Genomic DNA, 26528 nt, shown 5'->3' on the forward strand with positions numbered 1-26528 from the left:
TCCTATGGTGCTTGTTTACCTGCTAGGGAGCTAGTAGCCAGCTAGCTAGCACCAGAGGCTAAAGCCAAACTGTGGCAGGGTTTTTACTTTCTAGATCTGGATTTGCCACCTCTGCTTGACACCATCGTTCAAATTTTCTTGTAATGAACCTCGGGGAGATCAGATGGTCCTCGTACATTTCAAAAAGTGTCGTGCCAATGACTAAACAACCCCACAGTGATGGAATCAGATGGGAATACCAGAACTGATTGTCTGTTGCCACTTATTTAGTTGATGAATCAACTTGAGAATAAGCCATGTGGTCATCCCACAACCAGACTGAAGTGGGTGTGGGTGTGTGTGTGTGTGGGGGGTCGCTAAAGCTGCTTGAGAGCTCTTCAAGTTGTTGACTTGAATTGTATCGGGGGAGCCTGGGCCAGCTGTGAGTATTAAAAAATGTCAACGGGCCATAAAAGAACCTGGGAAGTGCATCAAGTTTGAAAAGCAAACGAGACCAACGAGCTAAGCGTTCCCCGTCTGAGGTCGGTGAGATGATGAATTGCTACAGTCGCTAAGCGCTTCCTGTATCAGAGAGTAGTTTTGAGATTTAGAGGTAACCATGGCCAATTACAGTGGTGATTAACTCTTTCACTGTCAGCCGATTTAAGCATTTTGACTGCTCTTTCAAGGTCCACAGAAAATGTTGTGTTTGGACTATGGAAACACACATACTACCAAATGAAAGATTGGACTCTCATCTTTCAAAGTTTGTTTCTACCTTATTCCGTTCTTCAGTAATCAACAATAGAAAATGGTTACTTTCACCGAAATTCTCTGTTTTGAAACAAAAAACGGAGAAATCAAGCTTTTTGTGAAACGATATTATTTCATGCACTCTAGTGAATTGTACACTTCTTTTTGTCCATGAATGATGCCACAAACACCTAAATAGTGCTTTACTTCTGTAAAACGCTATCACCAACAATGAAAAAGTGTTTTTAGATTGCAAAATACGTTTATTTCCATTCAACAGTGTAACAATTTGACAAAACAATTTCGCAAACTATTTACAAATGTGTACAACTGTGGTACTACTTACAATTATGTGGATGTTTCAAATACAGTTTTTATTTTTATAACGCTCTCCTGCGTGCAAGGAGACGCCGCTGGACTCGCACAACAGTTTACTTTCACTTTGTCCGTTTCGCATGCAAACGTTACACGTTACACTTTCCTTTTTTTCCGGGGAATAAATAGCAAGTAGCAGACTGTACACTCCTCCGATGAATATGCATTGGACTCGGGGCACTCTCCGTCGTCCGATCGAACGTCCGCCTGTGCGTGCTCGATTGTGCTCCGCGTTTATGACGCCGTCATAGCCGCCGCATCAGCGGTTCCAATTTCGCCGTCAAGCTCGGATTCACCTTCATCATCATCGATGATGATCATCGTCGTCATCAAAGTGCTCTTTTAGCGTTGGTCGATCCCTTTCGTCTTGTAAGTGTAGAGAGCTGCTTTCCAAACGGGCACCACTTCCTCCTCAGCCATCTAGCTTCCCCCCCACGTCTTCTACTGCCGCGTCAATGCTTTCCATCCATGGAGTCATCACCCTCATCATCATCATCATCGATGATGATCATCGTTGTCATCAATGTGCTCTTTTAGCTTTGGTCGATGCTTTTGTCTTTGAAATAAAACGGCTTGGGAACTCCTCGCAAACGGTCGCCATTTTTCCTTTGTTTTCCATTCTGATCTCCTGCTCGACGCTCTAGCTCCGCCTCTACTGACGCCCACCCGATCTTGTCAAAAGACAGTCATCGCTGCCCTCTAGGGGCCAAAAATAGTCCTTAGGCACAAGAGACCTAATTGAAACTTTCACCAGAGATGCGAAGGGCTTCCTCCCACCCGTTTCAAAAAAAATAAAAAATAAAATTGGATGACGTCTTTTGACGTCATTGGCAGTGCTCCGTAGGTTTTTACTTGACGTCTTTAAACGTCAGTGGCAGTGAAAGAGTTAAAAAAAAATAATAATAATTAAAACACAATTAATTTTGTAAATGTAAGTATAAACATATATAAATGAGCCTACATTAGCACAACATTGCTAACGCAAATTTATATGCCCAAGAAAATGACCACGATGTCACAGTGTGAAATCTCACCGGCATTAAATGCAAACATCCTTTCCGGCGTTAAAAACGATACCGACACAAACTTGCTTAATCTATTAAACATAAAGTATATTCTGTAGCCAAAAATCGTGTTTGTAAACAAGTAAAGGAGAAAAACAGATATGACTGTAAAAACATAAACTCTTAGCTGGGAAACATCAAGCTGCAATTTAAATTATTCACACACAAAAAAATAGAAATGCATGGTCGCAGATCCCCCAAGATGTATCCCACCGATTGTTTAGGATTCTCTACATCAAATTTGTCATTGGCTCAAATGAAAAATGTATTCTATTAAAAAAACGTCACCAAATTTGAAGAAATAGTCAACATTTTTTTCATCTCTAATGACTAGCTGTAGCATATGGAGATTGTTACTGTTGTCTTTGACAGCGCTCAAAAAGTCTCCGTCATCAACTGTGTTTTCCTTAATTCATCTACTAGGTTGACGTATCTATCTATTGCTAATGCTTTGTGCCTCCATTCAAAATACAGCCATATGAGGTCAGAGTGTTACCAAACATAATACATTATAAGCAAGATTATCATATTTACGTTGTTTTAAATTGATGTAAACAAAAATGTAAGCCTAGGTTGAAGCTCCATTTCTCTAGCAAGCCTCCTCCAACTGCGTATCATGTGAATTTACCAGTGAGTGCCACCTGACCAGAGCGAGCAAAACAAAGGCAAATTAGCTAACGCTAATAACCCTGAAATTGCGCTTTAAAGACACAGTCGTGAAATTAATTTAAGTGTTGCTTAAAGTTCTAATACTTTTGGACGAGAGTGTAGATAATGACTAGTGTTGTCAATATGAAATATTGAATTTATTCATCTATCGATTATTCAATCGATTAATCGGATTCATTTTTTTGCATTAAAATGTATTACAAAAAAAAAATTCTCCCTGATTACTGTTTATTAATCAGTGATTGGTGTTTATTTCATACTTCATTTTTATATAATGAAAAAAGGGGGATTAATGTTGTACTATGTTACTGGTTTGGTCATTGTTTTCCAAAGTAAAAACAAATATTCCAAATGTCTTATTTTGATTAAACAGAAGATATTTTGTCTTCTTTCACGAAGGACTACAGAAATCAGTGAGTGAACAATTACTGTTGATATGCTGAAATCACAGGATTTTCACAATTTTAAATTAAAAAAAATGGCTCCAAAAGATTACTCGATTATTAAAATAGTCGTGGATCAATTTGATAATCGATTACTCGATTAATTTTGACAGCTCTAATACATCACCAATGTGAGACAAATCGATACAGACGAAGGTAAAACTCGACAAGAAGCATTTACAAAAGATCCTTTCAAGAGGCAGTCAGAAAATTACCCAGAATGCCTCTTGCTACCACCATGGAGGTCTTGGAACATTTCATTGTTTCACACCTCCTGCCTAAATCAACAGTGCAGCGTGGTTAAACGGAACCCGTGCCAACAGCAACATACCGTACGCAAACCTACATAGAAGTATTTGAGTGTAGAACCCTGACGGCGCTCGGCCTGTAATAATCCCGATGTCAGCATAATACGTTATTAGCCACACGCTTCGGAATAACACAACGTCTGCCAAACCAATGTCTATGAAAATGGGGGGCAATGTGAGGTTAAACATGCCGCTGAGGAGGCGCGGCTCATCTAAGTCCAATTTGTCCATAAATAATATGATCTCATGTGCGTTCATGGAGGCTAAAATTGGCTTTAAGGGCTTGACGTGCGCACGTGTCAGTTGAATTGGAGTGGAAAGAGGAAATTGTGAGCCGGGGCGGTCCCTCGCACGCTTGGAGGATAAACAGCTGAGATGTAAATTCCCAGTCAGATGACAAACGGAGCAGAACGGGCGCAGACTGAGGCATTTCCAGGGAGCTCAGAAGCAGGACAGCAAGTTCCCAGTGTTCGACAGCTGATTGTTGGTAGCAACCGAAAACCAACAATCAGCTGTAAACTGCTGCACAGAAGTCACTTTGCAGGTGTTTTTCTACATTTCTGATGCATAAATAAATACATAGAATTCTCCGTTTGACTAAAAACAATAGAAATCCCAGATTATTTGAGGGGTTGTTCAATCTTTGATTTCAACCTTTTTTTTGTAAAATCAATACAATGCTTGCTTTGATAAGAGTTGAAATCAGTCTGGTGGTTTGGTCAAAAATTCATTGATAACTTGGCCTGGGGGGGGGATAGTGCTGTCATTATCAAATATTTCTAGAATCAATTAATCTATCGATCATTCAATCGATTAATCGACTAATCGATTACTGTTTATTAACCAGTGATTGGTGTTTATTTCGTACTTTGTATTCGTATAGTGATTAAAAAAAAGAGGGGGTTGATGTTGTACTATGTTACCGGTTCGGTCATTGTTTTCCAAAGTATAAACAGATATTTGCAAATGTCTTATTTTGATTAAACACGGAAAATAAGCAGTCTTCTTTTATGAAGGACTACAGAAATCAGTGACCAATTACTGCTGATATGCTCAAATCAGAAGATTTGGACAACTTAAAAAAAAAACAACAACAAAAAATGGCTTCAAAGGATTACTCGATTACTAAAAATCGTTGTCGATTCACTTGATAATCGATTACTTGTCAATTAATTTTGACAGCTATTAAAAAAAAACATCCATCCATTAAAGTCTATTCATATAAAATGTGTCTAGGAATAAAAGAGAATTTTATTTGTGATAACTCAACCTTAAAACTTCAATTTACGATAATCTTGTCTTGGCTGTTTTGTAAACTCAATACAATAGAGCTCTTGCTTTGAGAATGAGAAACTAGAAATTATGTCTGGGAAAAAAATTTCCACAACATGTTTGTTGTGACATGTTTTTCCCAAAAACATGTCAAAACAAACATGTTTTGTTTTAAAATGTGGGTACTTTGGCCCTTTTGTGTTTGATATGCTCCAAAATCAATGTGATTCTTGGTTTAGATACAAATAATCCCTAATCGTTTGACGGCTACCAGCTCAAATTTGTCTGGGAGGGAAAGTGACAAATGTACTTCATTTTGAATATCCGACAAAATGAAACAAATCAAGGTACTTCAGTCAAGCGCTCTTCAGACTTCCAGGGACAAATTTAAGGCTCTCCATGCTACAGATAGAAATTCAAAATTCAGAAATTCATTTCAAGCGCTTCAAGAAAAACACACAAATATTCAAGACACTTTTCAAAAAGTTATGTCAAGATCTTTTGTGTCAATATAATGCAAATAAACCGAGCGTGCGCAATCTATGGATGTCTTCAAAGCCAATTACAAAAAGAAAACAACCTTCTGCTCTGACAAAAGTCATTATGCAAATCACACACGTAAGCTCTTTAATCAGGACTTAATCAGAAGTCAGAACACTTGAGCGGATCTGCAGCAATTATTCGGTTAATACGAGATTTGGCTGCAATAAATGCTGGGAATTTATCAAACCAGAACTTTTTGGTGCTACATTGACATTATTATAATGTGCTTGACAACCAATTATATTGTTTGGGTTGGTAGCTTGATGTCCCATTTTGAACTTTTCTGCAACGTGAGACTAATCAAGAGTCCACAAGCATAATTATATTCACACATGAAAAATCCAGAACATCAAACGCCGCAATCTAATGAGTACGATGACGCAACACCAATTTTTGCACACAACAAAGTAACTATCCAGACATTGATAAGTGATCTAATGAGAAGAAAAAAAACATCCCCCAAACTCCTTTCGCGTACATTTGGATGGATTCCGCTAGCTTGGTTAGAACATGCAGGCTTAATCTTCAAAGTCAATATTTAGCCTGAGCTAAGTCAGCAGTTGAAAAACGGTACAAAAAGGTATCGAGTTTACACATTAAGGAGGCTGAAAGATATGAAAAGATTCAAAATCCCACAAAATAAACAATGGTGGGAAGTGGGCTACTCATGAGGTGTGCAAGGAACTCATTCTAAACAGTAACTACTTTTCAAAATGAGGAAAAGAAAAAAAAAGTTTGGCAGGATTTTCACTTTATTTTCAGAATTCTCACTTTATTAGTGCTACTATTATTCTCATTTTTAGTCTCACTTTAAAGTCAGAACTCTGACTTTTTTTTCAGAATTCAACTTTAAAGTCAGAATTCTGACATTATTCTGAGAATTCTGACTTTAAAGTTGAATTAAACTTTAAAGTCTCTCTTTTTTGACGAGAGAGAAAAAAGTTTGGTTTCTGACTTTAAAGTCAGAATTCTGACTTAAATCTCAAAATTCTCACTTCAAAGTCAGAATTCAACTTTAAAGTCAGAATTCTGACATTATTCTGAGAATTCTGACTTTAAAGTTGAATTAAACTTTAAAGTCTCTCTTTTTTTGACGAGAGAGAAAAAAGTTTGGCTTCTGACTTTAAAGTCAGAATTCTGACTTAAATCTCAAAATTCTCACTTCAAAGTCAGAATTCAACTTTAAAGTCAGAATTCTGACATTATTCTCAGAATTCTGACTTTAAAGTTGAATTAAACTTTAAAGTCTCTCTTTTTTGACGAGAGAGAAAAAAGTTTGGCTTCTGACTTTAAAGTCAGAATTCTGACTTAAATCTCAAAATTCTCACTTCAAAATCAGAATTCAACTTTAAAGTCAGAATTCTGACATTATTCTCAGAATTCTGACTTTAAAGTTGAATTAAACTTTAAAGTCTCTCTTTTTTGACGAGAGAGAAAAAAGTTTGGCTTCTGACTTTAAAGTCAGAATTCTGACTTAAATCTCAACATTCTCACTTCAAAGTCAGAATTCAACGTTAAAGTCAGAATTCTGACATTATTCTCAGAATTCTGACTTTAAAGTCGCAAATCTCACTTTAAAGTCAGAATTCTTAGTTTAATCTCAAAATTCTCACTTTAAAGTCAGAATTCAACTTTAAAGTCAGAATTCTGAGAATAAAGTCAGAATTCTGACTTTAAATTTGAATTCTGACTTTGAAGTGAGAATTTTGAGATTAAACTAAGAATTCTGACTTTAAAGTCAGAAGCCAAACTTTTTTCTCTCTCGTCACTGGCCCTGATCCTCTTCCGTAAAACAAAACAAGGAAAGCAGCAATTATTTTTTAAGGCCTATTTGGTAAATATGACCATTAAGAAAGAACAATATGGGCTCAATATTCTATCACAATATTTTTCGGAGATTATCGTTTACTCCAAAAGGTTATGTTGATTGTGTCCGTGGAATTTTCATGCTATTTCCTTTTTCTTCTGTCAAATTTAAGACCATGATTCTTCAAGTTTGACCATGAGGAGTGAGCAATATGGACTCAATATTATAATAATATTTGATTTTTTTTTTTTACTTTTAATATTTCCCCCTTTCATGGTCTTTGAGGATTCACATGCTAAAATAAGCTTGCAACTACAATAAACAAATGGTGAAAATGGCAGTATCTATTACAAGTGTGAATTATGATCATTGTTAAAGCAGAATTTTAGATATTTGATCTCATTCGAGCAGGGGTTTGCAAGTGTACCTAACATCGCGTGTTCAATGAAAATCAAATACCTGTGCTGCTTCGACTTGCTGTGATGATGTCATGTTGGTCCTCATATCCCCCTAACGAAAGATAAAATGTTACAATTTTGTACAAAAAGAGTCATTGCAGAATTAGAGGACATGACCAATTTACAATTTAAACAAAAAAAATAAACCACCTGCTTTTGGCATGATTTTGTTCATGTCTCCTATATTGAAACATTTTGTTTTCTTCCAGACAAAATTGTTAGTACGAAGTTTTGTCTTCGCATCCTGGCACTAAGTAGTTTAATAGCCATTGAGTGCAAGAGAGAAAAAAAAGGGAGTAATGCAACTAAGCAGACATTACATCATCTAGCAAATTACTCTGACCTTGTGTAGTCCAAAGCCAAATTCCCTCTTGTATTTTTGGTCTATTTTTTTCCAGTGTTTTGGGCCCATGCTGTAGATTTAGGCCTTGAGTTTGACACCTGCTATTATTTTTGGTATTACATTTTTCCATTGCAAAAATTGCTTTGTTTTATTGTGCTATTATAAAATAATTGATGGTTTCATTTTGAAGGATACAGGATAAGGTATTGTAGCTCTTACCGTGTGTTCACACAAAAGGAAGGTTTAATAAAAGTTGGCACCTTTATTTCAACCGAGGATGCAACAACACCTGTCTGTGGACTAGCTGACTTTAATCACACATTAGTAAAACAAAAAAAACAAAAAAAAGTTTTTTTATAAAAACACATCCAAAAAAAATGTAAAAAATAAAATAAAATGGAAGTCTAGCAATTTCCTACCAAATGCTCATTATCAGAAAAATATATAAAATTGGTGGTTTGTGTTTACTGTTCAGTACTGTTCAATTACATTTTAGCTTAACCAGTGAGCATAACAGCTAACGCAGCTAGCATATTCAGTGGCAAAAAACAAACATCAGCATTGATTTGTAACTCTGTATTAGTATTCAAATAAAATGTAACTTCCTTTATTCAGTTAAAGAAAATACTATACTGTATTTTTTTATACATATTTTACATTTTATACATATTTAAATATTTTTTAAATGTACGTTTTTCAGCCGCCTGGACATACAATATGTTAATAGGGTTTAACCAATGATGAATAAAATACCTCATTAATAGATAAGAGATGGGTGAATCAGATTATATGATGATTTATAAACAGTTTTTCTCAAAAACAGTGGCGAAATCAATTCTGAAATAATCTCTTAAATAATCTCTTTAATCCCATACCGCTATGAATAGGTGACGAGAATTTACCTGGTAATAGTCAAAGAGCTGCAGTGCAATGCTGTCCATGTGCACCAAACACTGGTGAAGCCTCCAAAGTTGATCCGCCGGCTGCTGCCCACCCTCCAGACCCAACAACCGAGCTCGCTGCGCCCAAATTGCTCTTCTCTCCTCCAGGGCGCCTGTCAGCGCGAGCAACTGGTCCACGCAGTCCGCCCTAGAGGCGCCCTCGCCGGGTAGATGTTGCCCGTTTCCTTGCTGACAACTCCGGATGGTCGCGGAACTCGCCGGTTCCGTTTTCGTGCGCGGTTCCATCCTTTCGTCCGGGTTAGCCTCTGAGTGGTTTTGTCGGCAAAATGTGGAGCATTCAGCGCACATAGTTATTAGTTTGTCACTTTGCTTCCGCTCGGGACAAAGTTTGGACACATTGGAAGGTTCGAAAGCGTTCGCAGTCGAGACGAGGCGGGAGAAATGTGACGTCATTGCGCTGACTCACCTTCACTTTCCACCTCTTCACTGCTCCTCATTCGAACTCTGACCCCACTTTTTGTCAACATTTTTACTCAAATATTTATCTTTTTGTTTTACGTTTTAACGTCATTAACAGCGCTTGAATAATACACATGACTTAATTTATTTTTATTTTTTTAATCATTTATTTAATTTTATTTTGTCATTGAACTCGTGGTGTGATAGATAGATAGATAGATAGATAGATAGATAGATAGATAGATAGATAGATAGATAGATAGACAGTATTTATTTATATATATATATATATATATATATATATATATATATATATATATATATATATATATATATATATATATATTTATTTATTTATTTATTAGACGGACAGACAGATTATGTTTGGATAGATAATTGGACAGACGACAGAGACAGATCACTAGACAGTCACATAATTCTTTGGACTTCCCCATTGTTCAGCATATTGGCCGATCCAATGACAACAATGAAGATGGATAGTTGGCTACTGTAGATACAGTAGATCTTCACTGAGTTCCATGGACTTCCCGTTGCTTTGAGTATTGGTCATTCCAATGACAGCAACAGTTGTCAGAAGGATGGATGCAAATAAAGAGATTTTATTGCATTGTGCTTCTAGCTTGGTTGTTCGTAGCTGTTTACTGGTATATTAGTTGTATTTTACATGTAATGTTAAATTTTCTATAGTTAACGTTTTATGTTCCTTTTTTTTTAAGAAGTATTAAAGAGAAAGTGGAATTTTCATCCTGTATTCTATGTTAAATTGAAAGCCACATCCAAATGATGAATGAATGCATTATTGGTTGTGAAGGCTATATTCATAATAGCCTTCACTTCCTGACACTTTTTGACATATTGCAGACATCTCAGGGGTGTAGGTTCACATTTCAGGTTTCTGGCGTCAAATGTGGCGCACGCTGCTTTGAAAGTGTGTTTTGACAGCACATCTGTCTGCAACAGACACATGGACAAAGCAGAAAAGTTTCTCCAAGTCACTCACCTCACATGGATGATGGAAATTTGGAGTGCATTGTATTTTTATATTTTATGCACATTTTTTCTCCCTATAAGAATTTTAAAATGCACATGCATGTACCCCAGTACCATGTTAGTCACTCGAGAAACGGCAGCATAACCACGATGAAGTGATTGTGTGGATAGCTAGCAAAATGGAATTGATCAATATCACATCTGAATGTTAAGTAACATGTAAATACCAAAAATAAAATGAATTACCATTTTTTTTGTGTATATATTTATTACTCATATTAATACTACTTGAAGACATACAAATGAAGGCGGAGTAATTTATTGTTATATTTACATTTCCTTACGATTGTATGTATTTACTGTCATAATTTTATCAATAGTTATTAAATAAATAACGTTTACATTTTTAATTATTTTACATCTAATATCGTATTTCTAAAAAAAAAAACATGAGTAAAACATTTTAAGTATATTTTACCAATTTATTACCAATATGTTCTTTTTTTCATTTAACATAAAATATTATTCTAATACTATGTTTTCTTTTTAATGAATAACCACTCTAAATTCATTCATCTTAATGAGTTGCTTTATCTGGTTGGACATGATGCATGAGGATAAGTGCCATCATGAATCTTCTTTTCATCTGCTGGTCACCTGATAGGAGACCAAAGTCCAGCAGATGTTTCTGCTTAAGATGGCGCGGACATTTTGACAAATTGATGAAAAGCATCTTAAATCCGTCGGATCTGTTTGGTGTATAATCATCATCGTCCACGCTCCAACTGAGCAAAGAAAAGTTGGTTATTCAAGCCTAAATCATAAAAGATGTACTCATTTCTCTTCTTTTTTTTCATTACAATGACAAAATCTGCTATAGATTTAAAGGCAGTAAAGAGTATTGGTTACAGGGAAAAACATATGGATTTTTTTCTCCTTTTTTCCGGCAAACTAAATAAGATGTCTTGTTCGTTGTCTCTTAAGTCATTCACTCCCAGCTATTTGCACTGAAGCAACCCCCTTCGCGCCCGGCTGTTTTACTTGATTTTGACTGATTTTGCAAGCTCCACAGAATATTGTGTTCTATTGCTATAAAAACATGGAACCTACCAAAAGAAAGTTTAGAGTCTCTTCTGTATCAGGAATATATTTCTGTTTCGGTTTTGCAGCTGTTAACATTAAATTCAACACGGTCCTGGTTGATCTCTTATACTCTGCTGCCACCTGCTGGTCGTTTTTGTAATAACTACCATTGCTTCAAGCGTTCTCTTTAGTTCAGAGGCTGCATCAAAGCCTTCTGTAGCATTAAAAATTTTTTTTAAAAAGAAATACGTTTTTGGGTCCGTGGTAATATCTAAAATCGAACGCATTTATACGATTTTGGGAGCAAGTGAATTAAAAGTGAGTTATAAACCTTGCATGTTGCCATCCCCTTTTTCAAAATACTTTATCAAAAACAATTCCTTGAATCCAAATGTAATAATTTTTCGGAGCTTGAGAAACAAAACAAATGGCACACTGTCTTGAAAATGCACATTTTCAGGTGAAAACTGGTAACCTGCCAAGTTTAGTTCAAACCAAACTCACGCCTTAGCTAAGCAAGTCACGTCACTTGGGGTCACTCAGCTTTTCTGTATGGAACACAAAATTTATTTAAAAAAACAATACAATAGTTTCTACACTTTTATTGTTTCTTGTCCAGCGAATGAGCATGACCAGTTTGATCCCTCACGTGTGTCAAAAAACCATTCGATGTTTCTTCTAGAAAAACAAAACAGAACAAAAAAACACTCCCAAACCCTTCATCACAAACGACAGGCAACTAAAGCACAGATGAGGTTTAGCTGGGACACTTCGTTGCCGTTAAGGGATGCCACGCAGGATGGAATGTATCTCTCATGCACGTTAGAATGTAAGCACCACAGCTTTCAACAGAAAGAAAAAAGAAAATGTTGCTAACTTTCAAGGCAATCATGCATTTGGCAACCCTTTTGCTCTCATCTGTTGAACGGACGGGGGAAAACTGGGAGAAGCACTTTGCGGTGTATGGTCACAACACGGAAAGCATGGTCACCATCGAATCCAAACGCAGCATTTTCGTCCTCCGATTGAAGGAAGTCAAAAGAACAATTGAAGATTAACGCACAACACTGATAATGTTTGAGAAAAATAACAGTGAGACTTATTATCTGTTTGGAAACAATAAAACATGGTAGTAAGAGGAGCTAGGCATGTTGTCCTGTTGTGAATAAAAAAAAGTATCCACATAAATGAGACAAGTGTGAAGTGGGCGCGAGTGACACTAACTCAAAACAGCGATGTTTGCGCACAAAGCTAAAGCTCCGTTTCCATAGCAGTAAAGCTCAGTTCAGTTCAGCTAAGTGTAACTTAAGTGTTATGTGCAACTGATTCTGAATTCTGATGAATTTTTCCTTTAACGCACGATAAATGACCGCCCCTTACTTAAAAAGCCTGTACTGGTCGCAACGCAGCAAACACGTCCACATCAAAATTTAGCAGTAATACATTTAATAATTATATATTAGTGGAGACTGGGGTCAAGTTTTACAACTTTAAAAATATGCAGAATTTCCCAAGTTACTTCTTGTTAAAGTTTAGATAGTTCCTTAATATGTCACCAACATCTTACAAATGCAATTATGCCATCTAGTGGCAAGGAAGTTACTTCAACACAAATCAATATCACACTTTTTTTTTTTTACAGTGCAGTACATCTTTTTAATTTTAACTAAATTTTATGAATTATTACGAAATTACTGTTTAATTCATGTAGCCATATCTGTATTAGTTTAACTTTTGTTTTTCAGCTGTATGTTAACAAGCGTAAGAAAACTTAGAGAAAAAAAAATACAGTTCAGTAGGCTACACATTATTGAAGTTATCTTTGGAAAATGTCACTCCAAAATATTGGAACTTCGGAGCTAGACACGCTGTTGTCCACTGATTGGTTGACAGAGATCAGTTGTTTATACCGATCCTAGGCATCCTGTGGCGAACCGAACTGAACTGGACTGCTTGGTGGAAACAACCGATTTCAATGTTGTTTTTTAATGATACAGCCAAAGCAAAAAATAAATCAAGTCAACAAACATGGCGATATTGTCAGCGGTCTTGCATATGCTTCAGTTTGAAAAAAAAAAAAATCAGTCAACCCAGTTAACTTATAAACACACAACTTGAATGACTGACGAGCTATAGAAGATATTGACTCAAAGTTGTTAAAACTGCAAATCTGTGACAATGCAGCCTGCAAAGCGAGTGGCTCTCATCCAAAACAAAGCCTTCGAAGCGCTGAGCGTCATAAATTAAAGTCGCTCAGAGTCACATGCCAGGACAGAAGATGACTTTTCCTGCGTTGATAATAACGTCCTCTCCCATTTCCAATCCAAGCATCTGCTTTTGTGCTTCTCCGGTTGGTAATGTTACAGCAAACAGTTTGTTTGGCAGTGTCAGCATGTTAAGAGCCTCCTCTGCTCGTGGCAGAGCGCTCGCTTCATAAACTTCTGCTGCGTGTATCGTTCACGTGCGTACATTTTAGCTTGAATTCTTCAAAGATCAGAGCATTTTCTGCAACCCTAAGTACACTTGAAAGACAAACGTAGATGGTCAATACACAGAGACGGCAAATCCAGGTCCAGAAAGCAAAAACCCTCTCACAGTTTGGCTTTAGCTCCAGGTGCTAGTTAGCTAGCTCTCTAGCTAGCTCCTCGGTTGCTTGTTTACCTGCTAGGGAGCTAGCTAGCTAGCTAGCATAAGGGGCGAAAGCCAAACTGTGGCAGGGTTTTTACTTTCAAGACCTGGATTTGCCATCTCTGTCAATACACCTACAGAAGTACAAATTGATAAAAAACAAACCAAAAAAAAACTCACTTTTGTGGATTGGGAGCCCATTTGTGCGAGAACAGAACTTTGCCAAATTACTATAAAAGTTGGCAGCATATAATTTATTAAAGTACCATATTTCCTCAAATAGTAGCCCTAACTCATAGAAACTGTTCCTCAATTGGTCACCAGGTTTGTCGTCAACTTGAATAATTAAACACAACACCCCAAACAGAGGTGGCAAATCCAGGTCCAGAAAGTAAAAACTCTGCCACAGTTTGGCTTTAGCCCCTTGTGCTAGCTAGCTAGCTCCCCAGCAGGTAACCGAGCACCCGGGAAGCTAGCTAGGGAGCTCGCTAGCTACCACCTGGGGCTAAAGCCAAACTATGGTCGGATTTTTACTTTCTGGACTTCGATTTGCCACCTTTGACCCCAAATAAATGCCTTCCACCGCCTAGTCTCCAAAATGTTGCTAACTTATTCACTGACAGCCCAGTTAAAATTGATTTGTGACATCTATATCCGTCAATGGCACTAAATGAGCTAAACTGGATTTGGGGTGTAAATTTAAATATTACATATATTTAATCTAATAAATAACATTTATATTATTACAAATAATTATTTGAAATATATACAATAATGTTCTACAAGTTAATTTGTACAATTAAAGCCTTCCTCCTAGTAAATGCTTAACCCCTAATAGAAGCCTGGTACTAAAGCCACTACACAAGGAAATACGGTCTCGACTTGAACACGTTGAGGTCTTTTCTCAGTGACGTGGGTCAATGGTTGGGCTTTGCTTTGACTGTATCTACTTAGCTGATGCTCTGCTTCACTTTTAGTATGAAAACAAACGCCAACGTGGAACTGAAGTGCAGGTAAAGAAAGACATGTACAGTATATAGATACTCGTAAACACGTGCATTTATCCTTCACAGGTGATTATTGAGCTCAAAGTATGGGATGCAGTGTGGATTATTTTGTTTGTATCAAAAAAAGTCCAAATGTTTTGAAAGATGTTACTGTGAAAGATAAGTGCAGACATTTACATAAGGCATATTTCAAAAAGTTGACAGAACTCCTTTGATACTTCCCCAGAGGCTTTTTGTGGATAAATAAGGGATGCCCATTTCCATTGTGTTTCCGTCTATTCCCACAAGAATCTTCCGGAAAAGGGGAAGAGCTGGAATGAGTGGAACCGAACAATTGTGGAAAGAGTCCCAAAAAAGTCCTTCTAGGCGGTCAAGCGTAAAAGAGTGTCCTTCACGTGGAGGTGAAGACGAAGATGTCGCTACATTCAGAGGTTCAGGCAGAGAACGGCCACCAGGAGCAGGCCGAGTGTGCTGAGAGGACGGGCGGCCGGGACACTTCCTCCTGAGAGACACGCATGTGCAAGTCACATTTTTATAACCACACTAACACAATGGTACAGTATCAAAGTTTTTGTGTTGTTTGGTGTTACAGCTCATCAATTTAGTTCTGTTAATGATTATGTTACAGCATGTTATGTGATGCATTATATTATGTTACGTTCCTTTACATTACTTTATGTCATGTAGGTTAATGTCACAGTAGATTATGCTACATTACATTTTGTTATGTTGCAGAGAACTAAACTATGTTAATTGATGTTGTGTTACACAGTAGATCTGGGTTTTTAAAAAAATCGATATTGAATCAATTTCCCTTTTCAAGCCCGATATCGATTCATAAAACCATGAATTGACTATATATATATCTTTTGTCAATTTTTTTGTATCTGACTGTTTTCTTGAAATTTACTGCTCACATGAATTTAAAAGTATTTTCTTACGTTTATGAAAGACCTGACTAATTGCATTTTAAAACAATTCAGAATCTTTTAAATTTATATTTACAATTATTGAATTAGACGCGCACCATGAACCAGCCTGACACCGATTCTGCAGTTACGCTTTGGGCCAGAGGTGGCACAAAGATCCTTTCACAAACTAAATAAATCATTTGACCAGTTACTGCCTCCACAAAATTCACATTGTAATTTATTATTCATGGAGTTTTTAATCATGTACTTGACATTTAAGAAGAATTGTTAAACGATATCGGATTGAAGAAAAGTGAATCGGATTTTTTTTTTTTTTATCGAATCGACCCATCCATCCATGTTACATTATATTTATTTGGTCGCATTTTGCCCACATGATGTCATACTGTACTATACTGTGGTATGTTGTTGTTACGGGTTACATTATGTTATGTTACACTAGGCAGCATTCATGTCATTATGGTGTGTGGTGTCCTAAGGTCTGCTACATTACATTGTGCTATATTATGTTACATTTAGTTCTGTTACATTATATAGTTTAGGTTACAGTATATGTCTCGAGTTACATTATGTTACATTATGTTATGCTGTTACAGTGTGTTATATTGCGCAGTACAGTTAATATTACATTGTTTTGCAATTGTGTTCTGTCATGTTACCTTAGCATTAGGTTACGGTGTGTTACATTACGTTACATGATGTCACATTTTGCTGTGCTGGGTTGCATTGTTGTATGAGTTTACATTTCATTACTTTAAATTAAGCTTGCGTACTTTGTGTTACATTGTGCATTGTTAGGTTCCCTTTTTCACTACATTATGCTGTGTTACACTGTTACGCTACAATACAGCTTCATCAAGATTATTCTGTTACGTTTATATCTCGTGTTGTGTGATGCGTTATGCACCGCTATGCAGGAATATGCGATGTTTGCTCACTTTGATGAACTCGACCATCTGTCAAAAAACTGGCTAGAAGTTGAAATCCAGAATAAATTAAACTCAAGAGCTTTCATCCTAAACTAAACACTCTGGTATGTTGGGGGTTCATGTTTGGATCATCTTTCGTGCCTTGCATTTGTCAAGAGGCCGAATTCGAAATCCCCCCTCAGCCATGGCTAACGTGGCCGTGAAATGTGCCTGTCAGATGCGTCTGGACCAGATGATAAGAGCACCACAGGAGGGGATTCCATCTCTAATCAAGATCAATTACAAGGGCTTAAGCCATCCTTTGGCCAGTCCACTTATCAGCATCAGAAGAAATTGAGTCAGGAGTCAGGGCTTCGGTTATGAAGTGTAAAATTTCCAAATGTGAGCCTCTCAAATTAGCTGTAAAATCAAGAATGACATTCCCATTCCATTCTGGCCTGTGGCAACTCCAATGAAAGCCTCCTGCCAACTTTGAACCCTTTACAATCTGACGTGCAAATGGTTGGGCGGCAGTGAAGGGTCACAATAAATGAGGATGCAAGATTTCTATGTACTCACTAAAGAAACTGAAATAATTCCTGGTTATGTTACCCGTGATGAAGATTTGTGCCACGGCCCCGTCGCCACCCTCAGTATACGCTCGGACCTCCACCACGTAGGTCTCGTTTTCGTAGAGGGGGAGTTCGATGTGCCGCCGGTTGGTCATGTAAAGCGTGCCTGCGGGTTGGCCCTGCGGCCTGTACAGCACCTGCACACCAAAATGCAAATGCAAGTCGGCGAGCGGAAGTCAGGTCAAGCCGCTTTGATGAATTTGTGCGCTCACTTTGTAACCGTCTACTGGTGCTTCGTTCGCCAGCGTCTCCACGTGCTCCCAGGCGACGTTTACCGACTTGCCCTTCATCTTTTTACCTATGATTCGAGGAGCTTGACCGGGAGCTGAGGAAACAAAAATAGTGGTGAAGGTGGGATGAGCTGATGAGGAAAAATACTTATTACACTTAACCCCAAGATTAGTCAAAACCGAGAATAATACCTCATTTGTTTTAGCCAGATAGCACCAATACTTAAGGAAAATGAAATATGAAATCAAATAAGTCCTCAGCAGTAGTTGGCGCTATACTGCAGCAGATAGGGGAATCATTATCCGTGTCAGAAAAAAAGGTAAGCCCACAAAAATAAACGAGAGGTATCGGTACTCGGTGAGTGAACACTGGTATCGGTTTGAAAAAAGGTGGTATCGAACATCCGTAATCTTGAGGTTTGGCGCCATCTTAGAGCACCCAAAAAATATTTCAGCCAAAAATAAATTGAATTACCATTTTTTGTGTGTATATATTTATTACTCATATTAATATTACTTGTTAGATGTACAAATGAAGGCGGAGTAATTTATTGTTATATTTACATTTCCTTACGATTGTATGTATTTACTGTCATAATTTTATCAATAGTTATTAAATAAATAACGTTTACATTTTTAATTATTTTAAAATTGTGTTTACGTCTAATATTGTATTTAAAAAAAAAACATGAGTAAAACATTTTAAGTATATTTTACCAATTTATTACCAATATGTTTTTTTTCAAAATTATGTTTTTTCATTTAACATAAAATATTCAGCGAATAGCTTAGCATAAGTTCCACACAAAAACAATATGAAAAGTAGACTTTACAAGGATTTCACAATCTAATCGGTTGGATCGGGATCGGACGATATTTTGCATTTTTTTACGCAAAATCGGTGATCGACTATAATGTCTTAATTTTTAATTTCCTGACATGACATGTTTATCTGATTTTTTTCCTTATGTATTTCAATGCTTGTCAATTATACATGGATTCTCACTATCCCTATCCCCCACAAATGGCGGCGGTCGACTGTAGAGTAAATCTAAAAGTTTTTCAAACAGATCACTCTGATCGAATCGGTGATCAGTTATAGTTTTTTTTTTCTTTAACCTGTTGAGCACTGATCGGTGATCAGCCCAAAAATCATGATTGTGTAAAGCCTAATGAATAGGTTAATTTGTAAAATGCAAACCACAAATACAGACAAATAAAGACATAACTTCTAAATCCTCATCATAGACAGCTTACGTGGTTTCTTGGTGTGGATCTCGAGGCGTTCGCTGGCCGGCCCGTAACCTGCGGAGTTATAGCCCCGGATCTCGATGAGGTAAAGCGAGTCTGGTTTCATTCCGTCCACTCTGGTATAGTTTTCCCTACTGGACACCACCACTCTGTGGGCCCCACCTTCGCTGTCCTCCTTTTTTCTCCAATACTTGACCTGAGACCCAAGAGCATAGTGCCAAAGTGAAAATCAGGCAAATATTTCTATTGTGGATTTTCAGATCATGTTCGTGCGTGTAATGTTCATGCACCTGGTATCCGTCAATGTTGCTTTGTGGGACAGGGAACCACCATACAACAGCTTCGGTGGCAGAAAGCGCTTTCCCGTCAATGCTCCCAGGGGCATCCGTGGGCACTACAACAAAACACTTCCCGTTTTAGTGGGTTGGAAAGAGTCATGCTCACACAAGTCAAATTGTTAACATTAACCCTGGAGAACCCACGGGGTCCAATTTAGCCCCTATAAATTCTGCTACTCAAATAACAAAGACCTTTTTTTTTTTTTTTTACAAATTGAACTTCAAAAGTCCAGAGTGCCACTTCTGACCCCTGCATGGGGCCATCTAGTGGATAAATATTGCACTTACATGAGCCAGAGTGGTGGTGACAAGATGGCTGGCAACATGCTGTTTTGTTGAGCTGGAAATCAATCCAAACAAAACCATCTTCTCAGCAAACCATCAGATGGTAAAATTGTGGGTTTTTTGTTAATCTATTTCATATCATGTTGCAGAATGCCTAGGAGTATGTTTTATATATATATTTTTGATAAATTAGCAACTCTGAGCTAGTTAAAAAAAAAGGGTTAAAATTGAAAAAACATATTTTGGTGTTCAGTGAATTTATAGCAGTCATTTAATGTATAATTCATAATTTTCCAAAGAAGAAAAGGGTTCTTGGGTTCTCCAGGGTTAAAATCCCAATCCATTTTTTCCACGATTTTCCTCATTTTCAGTAAAATATGATTTGGTTTGTTTGGTCGGAATGATATTGCCTCCGTTGCCACGGCAACCTGACTGTTGGCGGTTATCTCGACAGTCTGTCAGTGGAGGTTAATAACCGTTCAAGGTACACATATCTCGATAATCCGCCCCCAACAAAAAGCGAGGGCAGAAGATGGGGCTCGCTTTCAAGAAGGTATTAACATTCCACACATCTACGCATGAGAACTTCGCGGCGAGAAGATGACAGATTGAAGGCGCCGACCTGTGACCTCACTCTGACATGGCAGTGGCGGATGCTCACCGTCTTGCGCGGAATAAATGCTCTCCGGTAGACTGTATGGTCCCTCCCCTTTGCTGTTGTACGCTTGGATTTTCACGATGAACTCGGTGGCGGGAGCGATGGATGGATCTTTGTGCACGTAGCGCCTGGCCTGGGGGTCCGACACGGTTACCTGAGTCCACTCAACGCCAGATCGAGGTTTGAAGGCCACGATGTAGCCAAAATACGGCCCGTAGTAGTACTGCTCCTGGACGGGCTGGTGGACACAGTAATGGCAAAATGTCAATGGCACTGAGCAGTGGAAAAAAGAATACAATAGGAACGATCGTTCAATCGTCATGCTATTAAATCACAACGAATATTTGTGTAAAAAAAACAAAAATTCCATTGAACACAAAATATTTTGTTTTCGAAAAAATTTGGGACATTCAAAAATGGGTACCATGTTAACTTTAAATTCAAAAAATAAATGTCAACATTCTTCTTCCATTTTAATTCTTCTTAATAAGACACAGGAGCCCATCATTGGTGAGCTATTTTTAGAACAGAGCCATGATGGTGTCCTTGGGGCTAACTACAACCCACTGGCACCATTTTTAATATATTTTTTTTAAGGACAAAATGCACATTAGTCAATATAGCAAAAAGGCATCCATATTTGCAGTGTCTTTTGCCTTGCTTGCTCCCTCCGCTCTCTGCTCGCTGTGACTGGCCCCAATTAACTTCAAAGAGGCGGCTCTCGTTTACTCAACTATGCAAACAGCCGATCATATTGTGCCCTGCTAAAAAGTCCCTTAAAAAAATACATAAATTATACCAGTGAGAGGCAGTATTAGTGTTTATTGAAACCGTGACTTTTTTTTAAAACTACGGTAAACCGTCAAACCGATAATTGGTCCGTGGCTAATAGTAATATTTCAGTTATCTTTGTTATGAAAGATATTATGAACAATAAACAATGTTTTGAAGCTAATCTAAAGAAATATACTTTAAAAATGTTCTTTCCATACATACTAAATATGTCAAAGTTGCTATAAGCCAAAGGTAAGGTAAAAAAACAACTTCAAATCATCATAACTCCATCAATTTTGCTCATGAATAAATCATTTTATTTCTTATGATCTGCTCTTTCCTCACACACCCAAAACTAAATGTTCACAACTAAACTTGTGAACTCAATCTCCAAAATGGAAAAGTCCAAAGGTACCGTCCACGTGATGATCAGCTCCCTGTTGGTCCCGCCGCCTCCACCCACATCTGAGGGCGCCACCACAGGACCTACGACGAGAGAATGAAAATCCTGAGCCTACATTGGAAGAATGCGTGCAAATCACCCCAACCCGCACAGGCTGTAACTAACTAACCACGACATCCTTCTCGATATCTCCTCCTGTGCCAAGTGCAACACCTTCATCGTTGATTTATTTTTGCTGTTAAAAAGAGGGTCTGTGATTTGCATTGTATACTTGAAATTCAGAACACGCTTTTCCTCAAAGTGCTCATTTGTGGAGGTTTGTGTGGTCACTTGCGTAGGAGGTCAGCACAAAGGCCTTTCCTGCTGACTTGTATTTACTGCGATACTCATCATAACCAAACAGTTATTCAAGACGGTAAAAAAAAACACACAAATGAAAGTCAGCACGGAAAGCTGGCCTGAAATACCGCCTTTCCATTCCATGACCTTTTTTTTTCTGACTCATTCACATGAACTTACTTGATGCGAGGGTTTTGTCTTTGCGAGAGGGGATGCTCGGGGCACCCGTGCCCAGCGTGTTGGTGGCGATCACCCTGAACTCGTACTCGGTCCAGGGGACCAAGTCCACTACGGTGGCCGTCTCCGCGTTCCCTTCGATGTCTGGTGGAGCTACAAAGACAAAGCTGACATTTAAGGGCTTCTGGAAATTGATGGTTGATGGACATTTTCAGTGTGGTTAAATATTTTAAACCAAGTGATCAATGGATTAATGTTTCTGGTGTTAAATATGTCCAATAATTAGGGTTGGTTTATTTTTGTTATTTTTTAATCGAATAATTAATATCAAATAGATTTTTGTTTTCAAGCCTGATATCGATTCATAAAACCATGAATCAATTATTTTAATCTCTTTTCCCATAAATTCATGAGAAAATAGAATTTTAACCAATTCAAACCCAAAAACGTATCTATACGTTTTTTAAAAACGTTTTTTTTTATGCTAGCGCATACAGAAAGAAGGCTTTGATACAGCTTCTGACCTGAAGAGGTCGCTTAAAACAATGGTAGTTATTACAAAAAACGGCCAGCAGGTGGCAGCAGAGTATAAGAGACCAGCCAGAGCCATGTTGCAACAATCTCTTTTTGCCAGTTGTTTTCAACAGGTTTGTGAATAATGATGAAACTTAGCTATATTCTAATGCTACAGACAGAAATATACTTTTTTTCCTGATGAAAAAACACAACAAATTTTTCTTTTGCTAGGCTCCGTGTTTTTTTTTTATAGCACTAGAACAGAATTTTATGTGGACCTTGCAAAATCTGTCAAAATCCAGTAGGAGCGAAGGGGGTTGCTTCAGTGAAAATGGCTGGGAGTGAATGAATTTTAAAGGTCAAATTTTTTTGCATCTTACTGTTTTCTTGAAATTTACTGTTCACATGAATTTAAAAGTATTTTCTATCGATTCAGGAAACTAGAATCAATACCCAGCTCTAGCAAAAACAGTCCATTGACAATGAAAATGTTGCCTTTCAATTCCACACAGCATCTCTGTCGCCTACTTTAGTGCAATACAATACGATGCCTTTCAAAACAGTAAAGACCGTCAATTTTGGGAAACCATTTGTGTCATTTTTTACGCTGAGCGCCGTGTAGGATCACTTTATAGCTTGTCATTACAAAGTCGTGGGATGAACACGGTGGTAGCGCTGTTTATTTGGAGTCCTCACATGTGGTGGCGTTTCTCCACACGGCCGGGGCGAAGGCGTCCCTGTACTGGATGGTATATTTGGAGATGGGGCTGTGGTTGTCTGCTCCGCGGCTCCACTGCAACGTTACGTTCTTGTCACTTTTGGCCATCAATCGCACACCCGCCGGGGCGCCGGGGGGTCCTGCGTCGAGCGGGAGAGAGGATGAGTGAGTTGGTGTTGCTTGATGGCTTTGGAAAAGAACAGGTTCTACGCGCCTACTCCAATGTCAAATAGATGCACTTTGAAGATCTAAAAAAGACAGCATGCTACAGTTGTTTCTGTGTGTTTAATTGTTGATCCCTTGTGGTTTTAATGTACTTTTTTTTTTTTACTGAATGTATTGTTATTGTTATGTATTTTCTTCTCTTTTTTTTAGGTTCATACGGTTATGAGCTGCCTTGGAACTGGAGATGAAAAATAGCCATTTGGCCAATTCTGGCATATTTACGGAAATGTTTATTAATATGTACTGTCCCTGATATAATTCAATTATGAGAATCACTTTTTAGATAGCAGCAAATTAATTCATTATTGTCTTTCATTCATTGCATATTATACAAGTAAAACTGCACAATGTACTTGTAAAACCGAAAGTCTAGTGTAAAAAAAAAAAAGCTAAAATAACTGTAAAGGTTTTATTTGTATTTTTATCTTATTTAGTATTTTACCACTACCACTAATACTACTACTAATACTAATAATATTGATAATATTACTTAATTTTATTTTATTTTCTCTTATAATGTGCTATTAAAAATACATAGATTTTTTTTTATTTTGTAAATATTCATTGTTATATGTTTTTTTTCTCCATCATATCAAAAATGTATGCTGTACAGTATGTATATTATCAGATGTGTAAATATATTCCAACTTTAATTTGTCAAGAGATGGCATCATGATAATAACAAAACAAAAAAAAATTCTCATTTTATTTATTTTGTTTGGTAATTTATTATTTAAATTTAAAAATGCTATATTGGGATATATAGGTCTCTTATCTATTAAAAAGTCCTAGTCGTATTGTTACGTGGAATTGGCAAAATTCAAGAGTACTCGTACTGGCCTGAAGAAAAAGTGATATAAAACATTCGTACAAAATACATATTGAATAATGCATTATAATTGCAGGCATTTATTTGATCACATTAAGCATTACGATGCAAAGGGGATATATGCAGTATAAATTGAATGAATAAAAAAATACTATCATCGCTCGCGTCAATATTTTCCAACTTTAATACGTTAAAAGAAATATCATTTTCATATACTAAAAAAACTAAACTGCAAAAAATGATCACAGTATTAGACAGAGGGGAAAGCCAATCCTCATACACAATTTAGCATGTGCATATGTTTTAAATTATTTCTTCAACAGTCACACTGGATGGACTTATTATCATTTCCAGCACTTTAAAATCCCTTTATCCATTTTTAAGAGCATTTTTCAACCCATGGGAACCTTGATTACCGTGGCGACTGATTTGTCGTTTGTTTGTTTGTAAAAGTTCCTTCAAGTTAAACGAGTCCAAGCCATCGGTAAAGACTTATGGATGGAAACACTGACACAAGCCCAATGATCTGACCAACAGTTGGCCTTTAAAATGCACATGTGTGTCTCTCATTTCTTCCACTGGAACATAATAAAAAAATAAATAATATTCCCTGATAGCAAAGCTACGAGCACGTCGGGATCTGCCCCACTCCAAACCCGCAGCCTCACTAATAAACTCACCAACGTGAAGCGAGATGACTAAGGCGATTAGGCGGTTGAATCTGGACAGGACTGAACGGTGGCGTCAAAGATCTGGAGCAGTTTCATCAGAGATTAAGTCTTTGTTTTGACATATTTTTTACAATACGGTCATGTCACTGACGTCCAGCGTGGCGATAAAAGGGATTGTCAAGAAAGCAACTGTCATGCCAGCGTACAATAACGTACTATTATACCGTCTTCCTGGAGCTAATCCTGACACAATAAATGTCTATCTTTCAACACCACCTCTCTGCAGTCAGGCTGTTGACATTTAGGCCTCTATTAGTCACGGCTTGCGCTTGGGGAAGCTCACAGTCGTCCACCTGTGTGACTGTACATCACCGTGCTGTGAAAGGAGTGAACATGTTGCCTTTGTTGGTTATTTGGTAAGCCAAGGGGGCTGCGGGGTCAGTTGTCACTCACCATTGGGTACATGGTGATGACAATCAGCAATCATCAGGATCAGAATGTTATTGCAGTGCTATGCTACTATAAACTTATAAAGCATCAGTTGAAACAAGACCAGCTAGCAAACAACAATGGAGGAGAATGAGGGCCTCTTGTAGTTGGCCTACCTAAAGAGGCCAATTTTATCCAAGCGGAGAACACTGGCAGCCTGAAAATGAACCTCGACAGCAAAGTGGAGACAGCAGAGTGTCATTATGCAATGTCCAGAGCTAACAGCGGCACCAAAGTAAGCTAACGTTAGCGTGTATGCTTTTTTTTTTTTTGACAAGTTTTATCTGAGTGGAAACTGAGGGCAGCAAGAAATCAGAGCATTAGAGTGACGTGGACACTATGGAGTATGACACTATAGCGTCCAGTGTTCATAAGGCAAACTAATGGAGAAGGCTAACTATTAGCATATGTGTTTATTATGGGAGACCGTTTTTATTTGAATAGGGGGAAAAAAGATGATAAAAATTGTACTTATTTATTTTTTTAATATAAAAATAGTCTATTTTAATTATCTGGCCACCAGTTAACCGTACTCGATTTAGGGGCTAGTTGCCCCGGGTTCTTGCTCCCATCAGTTTTCATACAAACAAAAATTGTCTCCCATAATAAACTAATTTTTATATATATATTTTAAAAATATAATCAAAAAATGTATTTATTTATTTTTATATAAAAATATTTACAATTAAACTTTTTTATATTAAAAATAAAAATAAATAAATAAAAATTGGGGGGTGGGAAGGAAATGATAGACATCTCTAATACAGTGGCCCCCCACACACTCGCACTCAGCACAGTCATATTTTTTTTTCAAATCTTATTTTTTTCCCTTTTTTATGGTTGTTTTTTTCTTAGTTTTTTTTTTGTGAAAAATACCTATATTATTATACATATAATTTTTCCCAATGCACTCCAATGGCCGTCAATTACATGTGGATTTTTGCTGTCTGTGGGCAGGCCTGGTTGCTATCCCCCACAAATAGAGGGGTTCCACTCTATAGCTTTAAGTTGTAATATCCCCATTCACCACTAGCTGGTGAGATCAGATC

The 26528-nt window shown here is 37.4% G+C and overlaps 1 protein-coding gene across 5 annotated transcripts in view; it reads right to left on the bottom strand.

Annotated features, from left to right (window-relative positions):
- Positions 1 to 12056: 12056 nt before the first annotated feature.
- cntn1a (contactin 1a) overlaps positions 12057 to 26528 on the bottom strand; it is a 65347-nt gene continuing 50875 nt past the window's right edge. For all 5 annotated transcript variants that reach the window (XM_077568323.1, XM_077568326.1, XM_077568322.1 and 2 more), the window contains exons 16-24: positions 23244 to 23405; positions 22035 to 22184; positions 21528 to 21598; positions 20342 to 20576; positions 19348 to 19451; positions 19064 to 19253; positions 17789 to 17901; positions 17557 to 17713; positions 12057 to 15606 (exon numbers count right to left, since the gene is read on the bottom strand). In XM_077568323.1, coding sequence (XP_077424449.1) covers positions 15530 to 15606; positions 17557 to 17713; positions 17789 to 17901; positions 19064 to 19253; positions 19348 to 19451; positions 20342 to 20576; positions 21528 to 21598; positions 22035 to 22184; positions 23244 to 23405 — 1259 coding nt within the window. In that variant the 3' untranslated portion in view covers positions 12057 to 15529. The remainder of the gene's footprint in view (positions 15607 to 17556; positions 17714 to 17788; positions 17902 to 19063; positions 19254 to 19347; positions 19452 to 20341; positions 20577 to 21527; positions 21599 to 22034; positions 22185 to 23243; positions 23406 to 26528) is intronic.

This window comes from Vanacampus margaritifer, chromosome 6 (assembly GCF_051991255.1).
Source record: "Vanacampus margaritifer isolate UIUO_Vmar chromosome 6, RoL_Vmar_1.0, whole genome shotgun sequence".
Taxonomy (NCBI): domain Eukaryota; kingdom Metazoa; phylum Chordata; class Actinopteri; order Syngnathiformes; family Syngnathidae; genus Vanacampus; species Vanacampus margaritifer.